This window comes from Labeo rohita, chromosome 24 (assembly GCF_022985175.1).
Source record: "Labeo rohita strain BAU-BD-2019 chromosome 24, IGBB_LRoh.1.0, whole genome shotgun sequence".
Taxonomy (NCBI): domain Eukaryota; kingdom Metazoa; phylum Chordata; class Actinopteri; order Cypriniformes; family Cyprinidae; genus Labeo; species Labeo rohita.
The window spans coordinates 16630886-16649424 of NC_066892.1; the positions used below are offsets into that span (position 1 = coordinate 16630886).

General features: G+C 35.1%; 2 protein-coding genes across 2 annotated transcripts; both read left to right on the forward strand.

Moving 5' to 3' along the window:
- Positions 1-1482: 1482 nt before the first annotated feature.
- Positions 1483-15145, forward strand: armc3 (armadillo repeat containing 3). Its single transcript, XM_051097914.1, has 18 exons — positions 1483-1531; positions 1670-1741; positions 1831-1948; positions 2081-2206; positions 2293-2361; positions 4641-4816; positions 5065-5259; positions 5438-5621; positions 8567-8719; positions 8827-8935; positions 9020-9269; positions 9449-9585; positions 11148-11316; positions 11429-11529; positions 13604-13702; positions 13768-13962; positions 14044-14206; positions 14446-15145. The coding sequence occupies exons 2-18, from the start codon at positions 1694-1696 to the stop codon at positions 14644-14646; spliced, it is 2493 nt and encodes an 830-aa protein (XP_050953871.1). The 5' UTR covers positions 1483-1531; positions 1670-1693; the 3' UTR covers positions 14647-15145.
- msrb2 (methionine sulfoxide reductase B2) lies at positions 15049-17940 on the forward strand. The gene is made up of 5 exons (XM_051097919.1): positions 15049-15316; positions 15928-16025; positions 16137-16213; positions 17283-17430; positions 17556-17940. The coding sequence occupies exons 1-5, from the start codon at positions 15190-15192 to the stop codon at positions 17658-17660; spliced, it is 555 nt and encodes a 184-aa protein (XP_050953876.1). The 5' UTR covers positions 15049-15189; the 3' UTR covers positions 17661-17940.
- Positions 17941-18539: the final 599 nt, after the last annotated feature.

The following is an 18539-nucleotide window of genomic DNA, read 5'->3' on the forward strand; positions in this document are numbered from 1 at the left end:
TTTGGCATTAAGCTAAAAAAGGATAGATAGATAGATAGATAGATAGATAGATAGATAGATAGATAGATAGATAGATAGATGATGCATTTTAATTTTAATGCTTGAGGATGTGTTCTGGATGTGTTGTATTATAGTCTTATGGTACAAATGACTTTGTATGGCGCTCCCTGTTACACCCAGGCTGGATCAGCCTACTAAACATGCTCCTCATTCCAGCAAGCATGACATGGAGTGGGTGGGTTCCATGAGTCTGGACATGATTCTCATATGAAGGTCCAGGTCTTCTCCAATGACAGTTCATACCATCTTAGATGGATGAAATTCAAGATAACACTGATACATTTTTTTCCCAAGCTTGTAAACAGTATAGACTAAATGCTTCAGCCCGCAACACTAATTATGTTAAAATAGGAGAAAATCATTTTGCTTTCTGAAAATACACTACCGGTCAAAAGTTTTTGAACAGTAGGATTTTTAATGGTAATACATTTTTTTTAAAAGTCTCTTCTGCTCACCAAGCCTGTGTTTATTTGATCCAAAATACAGCAAAAACATTTAAAATGTTTTACTATTTAAAATAGCTGTTTTCTATTCGAATATAATTTTAAATGTAATTTATTCCTGTGATTTTAAAGCTGAATTTTTAGCATCATTACTTCATTCACATGATCCTTCAGAAATCATTCTAATATTCTGATTTGCTGCTCAGAAACATTTATTCTTGTTTCTTTGATGAATAGAAAGTTCAGAAGAACAGCATTTATCTGAGATAGAATTTTTTTGTAACATTATAAATGTCTTTATCATCTTTTAATCAATTTAAAGCACCCTTGCTAAATAAAAGTATTATTTCCATAAGCTTTTTATTTCAGATATATGCATATCTTTGGATCTTTCTATTCATCAAGGAATCCTGAAAAAATGTGCTTAACTGTTTTAAATATTGATATTAATAATAATTAATGTTCCTTGAAAGAAGTTAGCATATTAGATTTCTGAAGGATCATGAGACATCTGAAGACTGGAGTAGTGATGCTGAAAATTTATCTTTGATCACAGGAATAAATTACATTTTAAAATATATGCAACAGAAAACAGTTTTTTAAGTAGTAAAAATATGTCACAGTTTTACTGTTTTGGCTGTACTTTGGATCAAATAAATGCAGAAGAGACTTTTTTTAAAAAACATTACAAATCTTTTGACTGGTAGTGTTGTTTTATTGCATATTTTGTTTTATGGGAATGGCATTTGCTGTTTGTGTTACTATAAGTACTAGAAAGGCTTGTGTTATTTCACAATTTCTCAGTTTCTTAAATGTATTAGATTATTTTGTGTATAATTTAATAAATGATTACGTCAGAGCCACCTAACGGTTCATGACCGACATATTTTAAACAAATAAATAAATGACCAAATATGTTTCGGAGTGATTCTTGCCCCACCTACAGGTGAGATGGTAAGTTACATCTGTCACCTAGCAACAGAAACATGCTAAACAGAAACCCAAACACAGCTGTCAGTGTTGTGAAGGTATGTTTATGTTTTGCAGAAGTTGCTTATTATTACGTTTTGTTGAAATCATTTATTAAGTTGTTTATTGATATTATATACCTCGTTGAAAGATGTTCTGTGTTCGTTTTTAACGTTAAATATTGTTCCTTTATGCAGGCCTGTGAAGAATTTGATCTGTAAATGGGGAAAAAAGTCAAAAAAGAGGCTGAGCCATTCTCGAAAGATGTGGTGAGAACATTTTTCTTCACTCGTGTGATTTTGCAGGGCTTTCCTGAAATATTTTATCTTCTAATAACCTACACGTTATATTCGTTCAGTTCGACCCTTTACCTATCGAGAGCAAAACAGCAGCGACGGCGGTTCTCATGCTGAGCTCTCCTGAAGAAGAGGTGCTGGCAAAAGCTTGTGAGTCCATTCACAAATTCGCAGAAAAAGGTAACAGTGTCATCTAATCTTACAGTCTAAGGTCACTCAGTATTTTGCAAGGTAAGTGCTTGCTGTATTCCCGTGTGTGGCTCTCCTTTATCGATCCCTGTGTGTGTTTTGCTGTTGTGCTGATATTTTTAGGTGATGAGAATAAGGCTTCTTTGATGTGCTTGGGAGCGATTGAACCTCTTTCTCGTCTCATATCTCACGAGGACAAGACTGTGCGCAGGAATGCTGTCATGGCTCTGGGCGTCATGGCTTCTAATAGTACGTAGGGTACAAAAATAGGCACTGCTAATAAATCAAACGATGTTCGGCAACATAGTTTCATTTTAGATGTCGTATTTAAACAGATGAAGTTAAAAAGTGTTTGAAGACACTGGATGTGATACCTGCAATCATCAGCAAACTATCACCTGAAGGTACTGACACTTTTTTTTTTAATTTCATGTTCAATTTCAGTGCACTCACACACACAGTGTTAGAGATAACGCATTACAAGTAACGCGGGTTATGTAATCAGATTACATTACCCAAGTAACTACTAAAGTAACACATTACTTTTAAATTTACAAGAAAATGAGTTACTATTTCAAATCGAGGGTTTGCACTTTTGTCACGATTTGGTCAGTTACCCGGATGTGCGGATCTGAGTATTGGTGATACTCAGATGTAAACAACAGCATGGTAGGGCTGCACGATTAATCGAATGCGTTTATGAGGCGTGCTTAGTCAGTAAAGCCGGTACTTTGATTAGTAGTAAAGCTCCATCAGGTGCGTTCAGCTGGAGCGGCAATTAATACACAGAGCCGTAAATCACTGACAAGCTACGCCAAATCACGCTCATAATAGAATGCAATTCATCGGCGATTATAAGCGCGATTTGGCGTAGCTTGTCAGTGATTTACGGCTCTGTGTATTAATTGCCGCTCCAGCTGAACGCACGTGATGGAGCTTTACTACTAATCAAAGTACCGGCTTTACTGACTAAGCACGCCTCATAAACGCATTCGATTAATCGTGCAGCCCTACAGCATGGATTACACTGTTAAAGGAGAAGTCCACTTCCAAAACAAAGATTCACATATAATGTACTCACTCCCTTGTCATCCAAGAGGTTCATGTCTTTCTTTCTTCAGTCGTAAAGAAATTATGTTTTTTGAGGGAAACATTTGCATTTTTCTCCATATAAAAGTACTTAAATCGTATTTTTTAATGAAAACAATCGATCGTTTCGCTAGATAAGACCCTGAAAAAATGAGAAAAGTGCTAAGAAAGAAAGACATGAACATCTTGGATGACAATGGGGTGAGTACATTATATGTGAATCTTTGTTTTGGAAGTGGACTTCTCCTTTAATGTACTACTGAATATGTTGTTCTGCTAATTTATTTAATTTATTTCTAAACCACAGAAAAATGTGTGGAAGCTGCTAAATCCTATAGAGAAGGACTTCGTAAGCAGGAAAGCTTTAGTTTTGACAAACGTAATTAATAGGTGGTAATAAAACATATAAGCAGTATTAATTATGATATTAACATATATTTAACCTACATGACCTGAAATTATAAGAACAAACAAATGTTGTCAAGATTCTTGCCTTGGAAGTCCTGGTCCAGTTTGGCCAACTACAAACGCCTTTTGTTCCTCTGAAAGTTTTTTGTACTTTTCTCCTTGATTTGTTATAACTTTTGGCAGTCTATAGTGCTCCAAATGTTTTTCTCGGTCTGACTGATTAGTACAGCCCAAACCATGACAATAATGGACCATTTGCAGCAGGAATAATCAGCAAAATATGCAAGTTTTGTTCGGTTCAGTGGCATTGTTTACATTCAGTGCCGCAAATATGACTGATTGATGACGCGTCATGAAAACACTATACAAGTAACGCAAGTTACTTTGTTTTCTCATTTATTTACTGACACTCTCCTTTTTAAAAGAAACTGGCACTTCCTTCAGCATGAGGCTTATTAATTTCACTTTTGACGTTAAAGCCCTCGTATATTTGCCAAAAAATTAACTTTCAGGTTTTTTGTTATTAAAAAACAAATAAACAAGCCCAACCAAAGTGACAAAAGTAATGCAAAAGTAACATAATGCATTACTTTCCATAAGTAATGCAATTAGTTACTTTTTCATGGAGTAATGCAATACTGTAATACATTACTTGTAAAAGTAACTTTCCCAAACACGCACAGAGAGAGAAGAGAGAGAGAATTTCTATTTTGAATACATGTTGTTCTTACATGTTGAATCCTGAAAAATTATCACAGGTTACAAAAAATATTTAAGTATAACAGCTGTTCACACTGATAATAACTCAGCATATTAGAATGATTTCTGAAGGATCATGTGACATTGATGACTGTAGTAATGGCTGATGCAAATTCAGCTTTGCCTCCATAGGAATAAAACATATTAAAGTATATTAAAACACAAAAACATAATTTTAAATAGTATTAATATTTTAGAATATTACTGTTTTTATTGTATTTTTGATCAAATAAATGCAGCCTTGATGATTATATATAACCTTGAGAGAAGTCTTTACTATCACTATATATCAGTGCTGAATAAAATAATTAATTTCTTAAATAAATAACGCAAGTAAGGCCCCAATGTTTTGAACAATTTATTTTATTTCATGTTATTTATTTATTTATTTATTTTATTTCCTTACCTTCTACTTTCTTTTCCTCAGAGAATATTGTGGTCCACGAGTTTGCCACTTTGTGTTTGACATCATTATCTGTGGACTTTTCCTACAAAGTCCAGATATTTGAGCACAAAGGACTTGAACCTCTTATTCAGCTCTTGTCCAGCCCAGATCCTGATGTGAAGAAAAATTCAGTGGAGTGCATCTTTAATCTTGTACAAGTAAGACAACAGATGTCTGAGTCAAACAAAAGGTCTGTTGTGAATTAGACTAAAAGGCATCAGTCAGGGTGGTATTTTACTGCTCTAATAAAACACAATTGTTAGACGAACATTGGATTTGAAATGATTTTGCATTTTGGACCATGCCATAGATATTCAATCAACTTTAAAAGCATAACTCTTTGAATACCAGAAGGATGCAGTTAAAATCAATTATTTGTGCTCTTTTATTCTTTGTGCACACTCAGGATTTTCAGAATCGAGCGGCCTTGCAGGGACTAAATGGACTCCCACCGCTCCTGGAACTGCTACGCTCAGAGTTCCCAGTTATTCAGCAACTTGCCCTGCGCACCATAGAGAACATCACCACTGACAGTGAAACACGCGTGGCTTTTGGGAATGTACAGGGCTTTGACAGAATCCTGGAGATCCTTGGAACCAAAGTAGACTAATTATTCTCATCTGAATTATTCATGAGCACTTTTTGAAACTGCTCCTTAGTCACCTTCATTACAAGCAATCAAGCTTTCCATATGCAAGTTGAGAGCAATTCAAGCAATTCAATGAAAATTAAGCAACACATGATTGAGCTGTAATGGCAGCTGTGTCTCCTCCCTACAGGAGTTTAGTGACCTGCATGAGGGGGCTCTCAGGGTTATCTTGAACTGTCTGGAAGACAGCAAGTCCATGCAGCTTATTCAGACGATGGGTGGCCTGGAACAGCTACTGCAGTTTGTTGGCATGTCCACACTGCCTGAAGCGCAGGCTAATGCAGTTAAAGCCATAGCCAAAATGGCACAGAGCAGTACGAAAAAAGCGTCTTTCTCTTTTTTTACAAATTAGTTTGTGCTCTATACACTGTTGGACAAAATGTGCAAAAATGTGTATTTTAGTACTTTAAAGGGGTAGTTCAAAATTCTAAATTCTGTCTTCATTTACACACCCTCATGTTAGTCCAAAACTTTAATTGTGGAACATAGAAGAAGATATTATGTTTGTTCTGCCAGTCAGACACGTTTGGAACAACATGTGGGTGAGTAAATGACTGAATTTTAATTTTTGGCCAAATTATTCCTTTTAAGGTTGCATTTTTGTATGTAACTGAGAACTCCATAGTGTACGTTAGTTGCATAAAGGTGCATATTAATACTCTAGGAGGACATATTAGTATATTTTTGTACTAAAAAGTTGCATGTTAGTTCTTAAGAAGACATATTACTACATTAAAGATACATATTAGTAACTTAAGAGGGCATATTAATATTTTAAGGGTGCATGTTTGTACTTTAGGTATCATATTAGTACCTTAAAGGGATAGTTCACCTAAAAATGAAAATTCTGTCATTAATTACTCACCCTCATGTTGTTCCAAACCTGTAAGACCTTCGACATTCAGTCAACAGCCATGCAACTGCCACGTTCAAGGAACAGAAAGGTAGTAAGGGCATCGTTAAAATAGTCTATGTGACGACAGTGGTTCAACTGCACATTCATGAGAGTACCATGACACATGCGTATGGTGCTGCTGATGCAAGAGCCGGCATTCCGACATAGAACTTTCATCTCTGTTAGTTCATTGTCTAGATATTCTGGTTCACATAAGTCAGGCTCTGTGTTGAAATCTTCAGACATTTTTACGAAGACTGTTTTATGTACAGTGTGTGTCTTCACGAATCCTGTGAAAAACATGAATCCTGTGACTCACGATGAAAGAGCTGAAAGATGAGAGATCGGAGAAACAAGTTAAGCTGATACATTCTTGCAGTTGTGTTTTTACATTTTTGTTCATGCTATCGGGTAGGTTTAGGTATAGTGCAGATGGTATGTTATTTTAAAAAGTCACAGAGCATTAGAGTTATAGCGCCACTCAATGAACATTTCAAATCAGAACTGTGATGACACATACAAAATCAACATATAATACCTACCATACCTACACTCATCTGTTCCGGGGAAAAAAAAATGAATTTCTTTTAGCACCACTCAGTGGACATTTCACATTGAACATGTCACAAAACTTGCATAGCGGTATGCATTTCGCAACTCGCATCTTGCGAAAAAGTTCCCATAGGTACATTTTCGTCATGAGGTCAGGTTGGACATGGAAGAGAAAACATTGTTGAACAATGTCTTTACTACCTTTCTGGGCCTTGAAAGTGGTAGTTGCTTTGCTGTCTATGGAGGGTCAGAGAGCTCTCGGATTTCATCAAAAATATCTTAATTTGTGTTCTGAAGATGAACAGTCTTATGGGTTTGGAACAACATAAGAGTGATTAATTAATGACAGAATTTTCCTTTTTGGATGAACTGTCCCTTTAAGAGGACATATTACTACTTCAGGGGTACAGATTTGTATTTACATGTACATATGTATTTTAAAGGTGCAGAATAGTACTTTAAGACGACATGTTAGTACTTTAACAGTGTATATTTGTATTCCAGGTACATAATAAATAATACTTAAATGGTGCATATTAGTACCTTAGGAGGACAGTTTAGAAGGAGAAGTCCACTACTAGAACAAAAATTTACAGATAATTTCCTCTCCCCCTTGTCATCCAAGATGTTCATGTCTTTCGTTCTTCAGTCGTAAAGAAATTATGTTTTTTGAGGAAAACATTTCAGGATTTTTCTCTATATAATGGACTGATATGGTGCCCGGAGTTTGAACTTCCGAAATATATGTTTAAATGCAGCTTCAAACGATCCCAGCTGAGGAAGAAGGGTCTTATCTAGCAAAAATAATCGGTTATTTTCATTTTAAAAAATACAATTTAAATACTTTTTAATCTCAAACGCTCGTCTTGTCTGGCCCTGCCTGTACTCTGTATTCTGGCTCAAGACAGTTAGGGTATGTCAAAAAAAACTCCAATCGCATTGTTCTCCCTCAACTTCAAAAATCATTTCAAAATCATCCTAGTTTCACTAGATAAGACCCCGGCTGGGATTGTTTACAACCGCCTTTTGGGATCGTTTAAAGCTGCATTTATGCTGCATTTTGGAAGTTCAAAATCGGGGCACCATATCAGTCCATTATATGGAGAAAAATCCTGAAATGTTTTCCTCAAAAATCATAATTTCTTTACGACTGAAGAAAGAAAGACATGAACATCTTGGATGACAAGGGGGTGAGTACATTATATGTAAATCTTTGTTCTGAAAGTCGACTTCTCCTTTAATGGTGCATATTAGTAAGAGGACATATTACTACCTAAAGTTTGTATATTTGTATTTACAGAGACATTTTATACCTTAAAGGGATAATTCACCCAAAAATGAAAATTCTATCATTAATTACTCACGCTCATGTTGTTCCAAACCATTAAGACCTTTGTTCATCTTCAGAACACAAATCAAGATATTTTTGATGAAATCTGAGAGCTCTCTAACCCTCAGTAGACAGCAATTGTACTACTCAAGGCACAGAAAGGTGGTAAGGACATTGTTAATATAGTCCATGTGAGATCAGTGGTTCAGTCCCTTTAAGATGACATATTAGTACTTGAAAGGTACATGCTGTATTTGTATTTACTTCAAGGGTATATTAGTACTTTAGCATGACATATTAGTATTTTAAGGGTACATATACTGTAGGTGTAGCTTTGAGGTGTACTTCCCCAGTGAAGATAAAGGTGCAATTTTTCCACATTTTGTCTAAAAGTATATAGACAGAACAGGATTGTTTCACATTACAATTGTATAACAATCCAAACTGTGTACAAATGATTGTTTTCCTCACTCTCCATAAAGGTGAGAACAGAAAAATTCTGCATGAACGAAACATAGAAAAGACCCTCACTGACCTTCTCATGCAAGAGAATGAGAGCGTACGCACTGCTGCATGCCAGGCTGTGGCAACAGTGAGCAAAAACCTTTCCAGCAAAGATACATTCAGATGTCTGGGTAAACTTATTTACATCAAGCATCCAGGCTTGTTCTTATTTCCCTTTATATTTCAGTTTGACTTTAGTTTTGTGTCATTGAAGCACTGATGTGTCTGCGCATTTCAGATGCAATCAAACCCATCGTGCAGCTGCTGAATAGTGAAGAAAGCGAGTTAAGAATGGCTGCAGCAGAGGCCCTGTCCAGCTTGACCAACAGCAACAATCTCAATGCTTAGTGAGTCATAATTTTGAATGCAACAACATTATATAGTCAATACAGTATTGCACAGCTATATACCTTTCTTTATCCCTTTTTCAGTGCTATACATGATGCAGAGGGCGACATGCTCTTGGTGCGACAGCTGCGAGACAGCTGCACGGGAGCAGCTGTGTATGCAGCATCAGTCTTGACAAACATGGCATCGCAGGAGGATCTGCGCAGAAGCATTCTGGCTCATGAAGCTATGCCATCATTGGTGGAGCTGCTACACTCCACTGACAACAACATACTCATCAGTGCAACGCAGGCTGTGGCTTCACTGGCCTGTGATGCAGAGGCCAGGCTAGAGGTAACAGAGTCCATTTCAAAGGTCTATACAATCGCCACAGCTTATCAGTTAACTGAGTGTAAGAAAAACAAACATTTTTTTCTGGGTGAGGGGTGTGAAAGACGTAAATGGATATTTTTGTACTTTGCATTATGTGCAGTTTCTGGTCATTGTATTGTTTTGTTTTTCTTTACATGCAGCTGAGAAATGTTGGAGGCTTGACACCCTTAGTTCAGCTTCTCAAATCTATTAATGCAGAAATTCGGAGAAATACTTGCTGGGCAATTAGTGTGTGTGCAAATGATGAAATAACAGCCCTAGAACTGTGTAATGCTGGGTAAGCATGTTTTATACTTTAATACATTTCCCAAATTCAAAGTCTGAACCTAATATATGACCCAAGTTTAAATAAGCCTGGGATTTTGGAAAAACATTACTTGCAAGGATTTTTTAATAGACTTTTAATAGGCATTTGCAGAATTAACTGTTAAAGTAAAACCAATAGATGGCAGTAAATCCCAAGTATCAGTTTTCTAGATGAGAATGAAGCCTGTTTTAGGACAATATTTTGCATTTGTGATTATTTTCTATGACAATTATACACATTTCCTCCAAAATTTTCAATCCTGTACTGCATATGGACATTTTATATAAATCACTTTATCCTCAGTAGCCATTCCTTACATTCTAATCACAGTATTTCTGTATTTAATTAAATTTAAATATTATTTATAAGTCACAACAACAAACACTGCCATGAAATAATATGTACATTACCAGTCAAAAGTTTTTGAACAGTAAAATTTTAGTGTTTTTTTAAAGAAGTCTTTTCTTCTATTTGATCCATAGTACAGCAAAAACAGTAAAATTTTGAAATATTTGTAATATTTAAAATAGCTGTTTACTGTTTGAATATATTTTTAAAGTGTAATTTATTCCTGTGATCAAAGCTAAATTTTCAGCATTATTACTCCAGTCTTCAGTGTCATTCTAATATGCTGAGTTCCTGTTGAAAAACATTTATTATTATTATTATTATTATTATTATTATTATAATTATCAATATTTAAAACAGTTGAGTAATTTTTTTCAGGATTCTTTGATGAATCGAAAGATCCAAAGATCAGCATTTATCTGAAATAAAAAGATTTTGTAACATTATACATTATACCATTCAAAAACTTAAAAAGTGATGATAAAGACATTTATAATGTTGCATAAGATTTCTATTTCAGATAAATGCTGTTCTTCTGAACTTTCTGTTCATCAAAGAAACCTGAAACAAAAATCTGCTCAGCTGTTTTCAACATAATAAATGTTTTTGAGCTGTAAATCAGAATATTAGAATGATATTTGTAGGTCATGTGACTGGAGTAAATATGCTAAAAATTCAGCTTTAAAATAACAGAAATAAATTACATTTTAAAAAATATTAAAATAGAAAACAGTTATTTTAAATAGTAAAAATATTTCTAAATTGTACTGTTTTTGCTGTATCAAATACATGCAGGCTTGGTGAGCAGAAGAGACTTATTTAAAAAAAAAATCTTACTGTTCAAAAACTTTTGGCTGGTAGTGTTGGTATGTATGTCTATGTATTTAATAATATGTATTATTAAATACATAGACATTATTATTAAACGAGAATTAATTGAAGAACTATTGTAATTTTCATAAAAATGATGTCATAAAGCAATACTACTACTAACAAAAGCTTAATGTTGCTATAATAGGCTTTTTAAAGTTTTTTTTTATTATTATTTGGGGGTGATATAAGACCAGGACATGTTCCTGAGAGATTCTAGTTTTGAAAGATTCACTCTTTCAGATGTTTTGGCTGGTTAAGTGTCTCTTCATTGATTGTTTGGTCATTTAGTTCTGTTGTCATCAATCTTACAGAGCTCTGGAGATACTCCAGGAAATCAACTTGTCACCAAACCGTAAAAACAAATTTACTGAGCTGGCACTACAGAAGCTTCTAGACAGTAATCTATCGTTGAAGTATAGTCTGACAGGACACCTGTCAGCCAGCGATATAACTACTGATGGCTTCTACGACCCAGGACAGGTCCAAAAGTGAATGTTTTTCAATAGCCAAAACAAATCTTCAATGCGCAGAGGTTGCACACATCAATCAATCTCTCTCTTTTTTCTCTTGCTTTCGCTTCTTCCTTCTGCAGATAAAAAAGGGTCATCAGGTTCATACCTTGGAGGAAATATCAAAACAAGCTGTCAACCAACATAGAGCCACGATTGCAGTTAATGGGAAACTCCCGGATCAGTATGTAAAGGCCAAGGGTCATGCTTTGGCAATCCAAACCTGCTGTTTCAAATTACCATCACATGAATCTTGCTCAAACACTGTATCAAACTAGTAGTTCCCTCACTGATTTAGTGTATTCATAGACATTGTGAGGGGGGCACATCTACACTAAACATTCTCATTCTCTTCCACTAGTATTTAGATCTCTTTTCACATCAGAGAGAAAACAAGCTCTTTGTGGAGAATAAAGGCTTTCAGAGCCCGCCTTCTTCCACATCATTAGTTCTACAGCAGCACACTTGAATATTAAATACCTCTGTTGCACAACAGATAGATGTAGATAGATGAATTTCCCCCGGGGAAATTCTTTTGCGTGCATTGGCTCGGGAATCTGGCCCAGAGCTCCCACAGGAGAAATGGGAATCCTGCCACTGAGGCCCGTGCAACACAACTTATGCTCAGTTCAAGTTAATTACATTTAAAGATTCTAAATTATGAACAGAACATTACTTGACAGCTTTAAATGTGTGTTTTTGTGTTTGTTCTGATCAACTAATCTTGAGGTTTGTGGATTCGGTTCTGCCATCCAAATTTGTCAAATGCCAGTGTGAACACAAAGGTCATTTGATTCACAGCTCTAGGAAATGTTACAAAGTAGTTTGATTGTTTTGCACAGTGAATGTTAACAGGCATAGTCCATCCAAAAATGAAAGATGTAGATGTAGTTTCTTCATCACAACAGATTTGGAGACATTTAGCACCACTTACTCACCAGTGGATCCTCTGCAGTGAATGGGTACCGTCAGAATGAACAAACATGCTGATTGCAGTAATCCACAAGTAATCCACAATAATCCATCAGTTAATGCCTTGTGAAAACTGTGTGTTTGTAAGAAAAAGTCTATCCTTATAAGGCATTTTAACTTTAAACCATAATTTCTGGCCAAAATACCAATCCATAACCCATAATGACGCTTGCTCCAGTAAAACAAGCCCATCCCATGTTGTCCTCTCACAAAAAAACATGTTTGTTTAGACTTGTTTTGCACTGTTTTTCCTTGTAAACATTGATCTATGCATATTTCTGTCATGATTTAGATGTAACTAGCTGGTCTGAACTTTGAAAAACAGTTCAGCGATGAATCTGTTTATTGCAAACACGCATCTTTGAACTCTCATTCTGACAGCACCCATTCACTGCAGTGGATCCATTGGTGAGCAAGCGATGTAATGCTTAACTCCTCTAAATCTGTTTAAATGAAGAAACAAACTCATTATTCCAGTCTTCAGTGTCACATTATCCACTCTAATATACTGATTTGCTGTTCAGGAAACATACATTTATTATTATTATTAATATTTAAAACACTTGAGTACATTTTGAGTACAAAGATCAGCATACACTAAAATAAGTTTATTCAACAAAATGTTAAGTTGTACTAAGTAAAAACTTAGATATTTGTGTTTGCTAAACTTAATAGATGGATAAGTAACCCAGCTGCCTTAAAATTTTAAGTTGATTCAACTCAAATATCTAAGCTGTCACTTATTATAATTTAACATTTCAAGTTGAATAAGTTTTTTTGAGTTGACTGAACTTAAAATTTAAAGGCAGCCAGGTTACAAATTATTTTGAGTTGACTCAACAAATTGTTTTTTACATTGTAGTTAATTTGTAATGTTACAAAAGATTTCTATTTCAGGTAATAAAGCTGTTCTTCTGAACTTTCTGCTCATCAAAGATGTTTTCAACAATATTAATGTTTTTTGAGCAGCAAATCAGAATATTAGAATGATTTCTGAAGGATCATGTGACTGGAGTAATGATGCTAAAAATTCAGTTTTGAAATCACAAGAATAAATTACATTTTAAATATATTGAAATAGAAAACAGTCATTTTAAATAGTAAAAATATTTCACAATTTTACTGTTTTTTCTGTACTTTGGATCAAATAAATTCAGGCTTGGTGAGCAGAAGAGACTTCTTTAAAAAACAAGAAAAATCTTACTGTTCAAAAACTTTTGACTGGTAGTGTACTATTGAAATATTTAAGGTTTAAAAATGCTCATTCTTTCTTCTTATTCTGTCAGATTTATTACCAAGGGACCAGATGATCGTAAGCAAGATAGTCTGACAGAAACTATAGCCTCATCTGTTTTGAGCAGCAAAAGGAGCAGCAAAACACCAAGGTTTGTGTACGTGAGTTGTTTTAACTTCTGTAAAGCATCTGTCTCACTCTTATCTCTTTCTAAAGTAAAATGAAGGGAAAAGGTCAGAAAGAGGATGAGAAAAAGAAGGATGAGGATGAGTATAAGCCACAGCCAGAAATGGTGGTGGATGAAGCATGGAGCTTGCCGTATGACGCTGCATTTCATAACCTTGTCAAAGAGGCAGTTGAATCCATCTTGCCACTTCAGGATGTGGTCAAAATGTATACGGCTTTGGCCAAGTGAGTTTTTTCTCAATGTCATAGCATATTCAACATCTACACGGCTGAAATGTGACAAAAAAATGCTATTTTTTTTCACAGGTTAGTGTGTGATGCAATGGGCGGCCAGGTTGAGCCAGATAAGCTACATAATTATCTGTGGGAACTGCACATAAGCGAGCTGAAATTTGAAGCCGGTTCCAATATCGTTCTCATTGGAAAGATAAAAAAAGGCACCTACTTTCATAGAGCATTGCTTTACAAGGTAATTTATATTTATACATCCTAATGTGCTCCAAAGAGCTCTCTCTTTGCTTAACAGTCTAAAAAATGGCCTGACAGTGACTGTGCAACCAATGTAATAATTTAGGAATCACATATTGAAAAAACAAAACAAAATCAACCACTAATGTGAATTTTTGGTGGGACATGTGGTTGCAGCTTTAGCTGCAACAGATATTTCCACTCAATTGTTTGTAACAGAGTAATTGCTATACACTTTAGGTTCTTGCAGACCGAATTGGGCTGAGCTGCAGTCTCACAAGAGGAGAATATAACCGTGCATGGAACGAAATCTTCATTACCGGTCCAAAGAAAACGTATGGTCACTCACAGCCTGAATGTTATATCATAGATCTGATGCATCAGCCTGGAAACCTCATGAAAAACAATTCACCAGCAGCTCTGGCATATCAGATCATTTAATAGCAAAATTTTGATTTCATATAAGAATGGTTTTGATATGAATTTTGGTGTTGGGGTCAGCAAAGCATTTTATATTTTATTAATACTCTGTCAAAGTGAACTGAATTTAATTCTAATAAAGTATTATCAAAAATTCTGTGAATTCTGGGTCAAATCTTAGCTACACTGTATTATCTCTGAGGTAATAAATTGTTGTAGAAGGCGGTACATGTTTCTCTCCCATATGAAGGTCAAAGTCTGCGATTAAATACAGACTATATGATGATAAGAGCGAAAACATTCCGATAAGACAAGGAACCCAAAAATCAAATTTGTAAAAACTTTGACGACGGTTGGTCCACTGACAAAAGGTGCAAAGTTTGATCAGTTTCAGCCAGTCGACCGTGACCCATAAAGTCTTTGAGTTGTGACCGGTTTCCGCTGCTCGAGCTGTGAGGGGGGGAATGAAGCTGAACAACTGAGCTCAATTCAGCTTCTTTTCAGTCTTTTGGGTAGCCCATGTTAACTAATAGTGGAGAAAGTCAGGCCACTGCATGAAACAATATGTCGAGAAAAATGTCACGGTTTCTTATTCGTTTCTCCTCTATCGTTTCCAACGGAGCGACCGTCAAATCAATTTTACCTCAGAGGAGGATATTTGCAGGGATTCGGCTTGTGTCTACAACAACGGGTAGGGTTTTTGTCTCGATCTATATTGTGTTTAAAACACAAGATATTCATATGACTGAAATTGTTCGATTTTGTGCAATTTAAATTTTATGCAATTCCATTTCGTTATCTAGTGAGTCGGTGCAAACTGCAGTTATTCTAGTCATGTAGATCAGAAAATGCATGCGTGATCTGATTACTCAAACACAGTGTTGGCTTTTGAGAAAGGCCTGCAAAAGAAACAGTTTGCACAATATAGATAATTTTAGATATAATAGCAATATATATTTTTACTATATTAAACAGTATAACGCAGATTTCTTCGATTTCTTTGATTAACACCACAGAAATCTCATCAAATTCATGTTGTTTTCTTAGCAGAAATGATGTCACTGCCTAGAGAATGATGTCATTAAAGACCTGTGACTTTGAGAGATACTATAGAATACCGACATGATAGAATGTAAAATTACCACTAATTAAAACAATATTTATGAAACATTTCATTAGATAAAAGTGAATAGGAGGAAACACTTGTATTTTTTTTTTATTTTTTACAAATTGTGAGATTTGTATATTACCCATTACATTAAGAGGTTTGTGTTGGAACAGAATTTATGCCTGTTTACACAGGTTTGCAGTCACTGACACGTTATGACAAGTCTACAGATTGGCAAAGTAAGCTGACTCCAGAACAGTATGTTGTCACAAGAGAAAAGGGGACAGAGGTGGTAAGTTAACAAAGCAATAATAATATTTGAAGCTCATTTGATAACTCAAATAATATAGATGGATACCTTACTATAACTTTGAGAAAAAAAAAACAAATTTTTATTTTATAGCCATTCAGTGGCATCTACTTGAATCACAATGAGGTGGGCATGTACCACTGTGTCTGCTGTGACTCCCCTCTTTTTAGGTAAGAATTTTTTAAAACTTACATCAAAATACAATTAAAAATGTGTAATTCTCCTCAGAATGGCATTGTTTTACATTTTTACAGTTATGGAGAAACAGAAGAACAAAATGATTTAAAACACGAAATAAATATTAAAATTAGGGATGCACGATAATGGTTTTTTGCTGATATCCAATATGCCGATATTGATATTGACCAAGTCTCTCCTGTGCGGCAATTGTAAGCATATTTTGTTTATTTTGATTAGTTTTTAACAAAAACATATTTGTTAGAGTTATATAAACAATAATCAAGTTATAATGACAGTACATTGAAGCTTTGAAAATAACTATAAATAAATTATATATCTTTTTTTTTTTTTTTTTTTTTTTTTTTTTTGGTCATAAAAGTGCATTGGTAACCATAACATTCTATTTTACGATTTAACATTTGTAGATGGTCTAAAGAAAAAGAGTTATTTTAGAGATCACAATTTGTTTAGAATAATAAAATAATTTTATTTACAAGTGTCATGTTTTTTTTCATGTAAGCTACAGCTTCTGACCTTTAAATCAAAGCATACTCATGATTTTATGACATCAATTACTGCTTTATTTAATCAGAAACAGTCTAAATGTTATTTGTGTATTTTACTTTAATTTTATTAGAAGTAGGCCAACAGCGCCCCCTACGGAATTAAAATTCCGTACCCAACAGTCATTAGGACCTGGGGGAGGCTGTCGCTGCAAGTAGTATTCCCGTTTACTCTGTCACACACTGATCGTGTCAATCTGTACCTGCATTCTTAGATTAAATGCAGCTATTTGAAACAGTGAATCTAATTACCATTAGGCAAAACTTTGCTTCAAGAATGAGCCACACTGCTGACTTGATCTAATTGCTAGCACACCCTGAGCACATGTGTTATTCGCCTTATCGGCAAGAATTATCGGCAAAACTTTTCATATGCCGATATTTACATTTAAAGCCACCGGCTGATTCCGATAATATTGTGCATCCCTATCTGTTAATATAAATCATAAATTAAAACTTGCAAATATAAATACAACCATGCCTTTGGCTTCGACAGCTCAGAAGCAAAATATGATTCAGGAACTGGGTGGCCATCCTTCTATGAGGCTCACGGGACGTGGGAAAAAGACGAGAGTCACGCCAATATTGTCCGTCGTCCTGACAACTCACTTGGCAGCACAGGAACAGAGGTTATCTGCAAACATGTGAGTGCAAGACAATGATGTCAGCCGGTTTAATCATTGTGTTGACTTTTTCGGAAACCCCATATAATTCCCCTCTTCCTTTCAGGTTGCCAGATACCACTATAACATGTCATTTTGTGTTACAGTGCGATGCCCATCTTGGACACGTCTTCGATGATGGTCCAGATCCGACTGGTCAGCGGTTCTGCATCAACAGCGTCGCTCTAAACTTTAAACCCAGAGAGAAATAACATAGAGATATCCAGCAATATATCTCTGGACAGTATTTTACAGTTATCCCATGCAAATAAAGAAAACAAATAGCGTTTGAATAACAAATGTCCACTGTGGTATGCTATGAGTTACAGTTTACAATGTTTATTGTGAAAAAAAAAATGTTTGGCGATTGTGTGTTAGGAAAAGTGCACTCTTAAAATGTTCCAAAAGGAGTTAAATTTCAATTCCTGAAAGAACCTTTCTGTGAACAGTTCTTAAAAGAAAATTTTTTTTAGTGTGAAGAATATTTTACAATTCTAAAGAACTTCTTCCACTGTAAAGAACATAGATATGTATAGCTAGATACCCTATTAGCGGCCGCTGTCCACCTTTTTCTTTAATGCGTAAGTAAATCTTTGGGTGAGACTTCCGGTTCATTAGCCGCTATAAGGTAATAACGCTAAGAATAAAAACAGCTAGTAAACAGTAAAACTGTTACAAACCAATGTGCTCATAATTAGGATAATACATTAAAATAATATGGCAAGACACACCGATTTGCAATATCAAGCAGCAAAAGGAATTTTGTACAGCTAAAAATAGCAGGACGCGATGAGGCCGAAGCCACACCCATACAATTTACAAATGGCCGCGCCCACTCTTATGGGAAGAAAAGGTGGATTGGAAGGGTTCCACTGATGTTTAAAGTTCTTATTGGAACCAGAAGGCAATTTAAATTTTTTTTTTGTGTTATTGATTAAACGTCTCACAAGGTGGTGTCATTATATTCCTGTGCACTGTAATTTTTCATTATAATTTTTTGTATTTTTTGCATACCACTGTACATTAAAATCTGACAAAGTTTGTGAAAGACATATCAGGTTGTATTAAAGTGAACATTGTGTCAGAAATGT

Bases quoted from the DNA above. Each gene is read 5' to 3' on its own strand.
- msrb2 (XM_051097919.1), top strand. From the start codon at position 15,190: ATGTCGAGAAAAATGTCACGGTTTCTTATTCGTTTCTCCTCTATCGTT. The intron at 16,026-16,136 runs GTAAGTTAACAA...TTTATTTTATAG, and splicing joins GAGAAAAGGGGACAGAGGTG to CCATTCAGTGGCATCTACTT. The intron at 16,214-17,282 runs GTAAGAATTTTT...TGGCTTCGACAG, and splicing joins TGTGACTCCCCTCTTTTTAG to CTCAGAAGCAAAATATGATT.
- armc3 (XM_051097914.1), top strand. From the start codon at position 1,694: ATGGGGAAAAAAGTCAAAAAAGAGGCTGAGCCATTCTCGAAAGATGTG. The intron at 2,207-2,292 runs GTACGTAGGGTA...GTATTTAAACAG, and splicing joins GGGCGTCATGGCTTCTAATA to ATGAAGTTAAAAAGTGTTTG. The intron at 9,586-11,147 runs GTAAGCATGTTT...TCAATCTTACAG, and splicing joins CTAGAACTGTGTAATGCTGG to AGCTCTGGAGATACTCCAGG.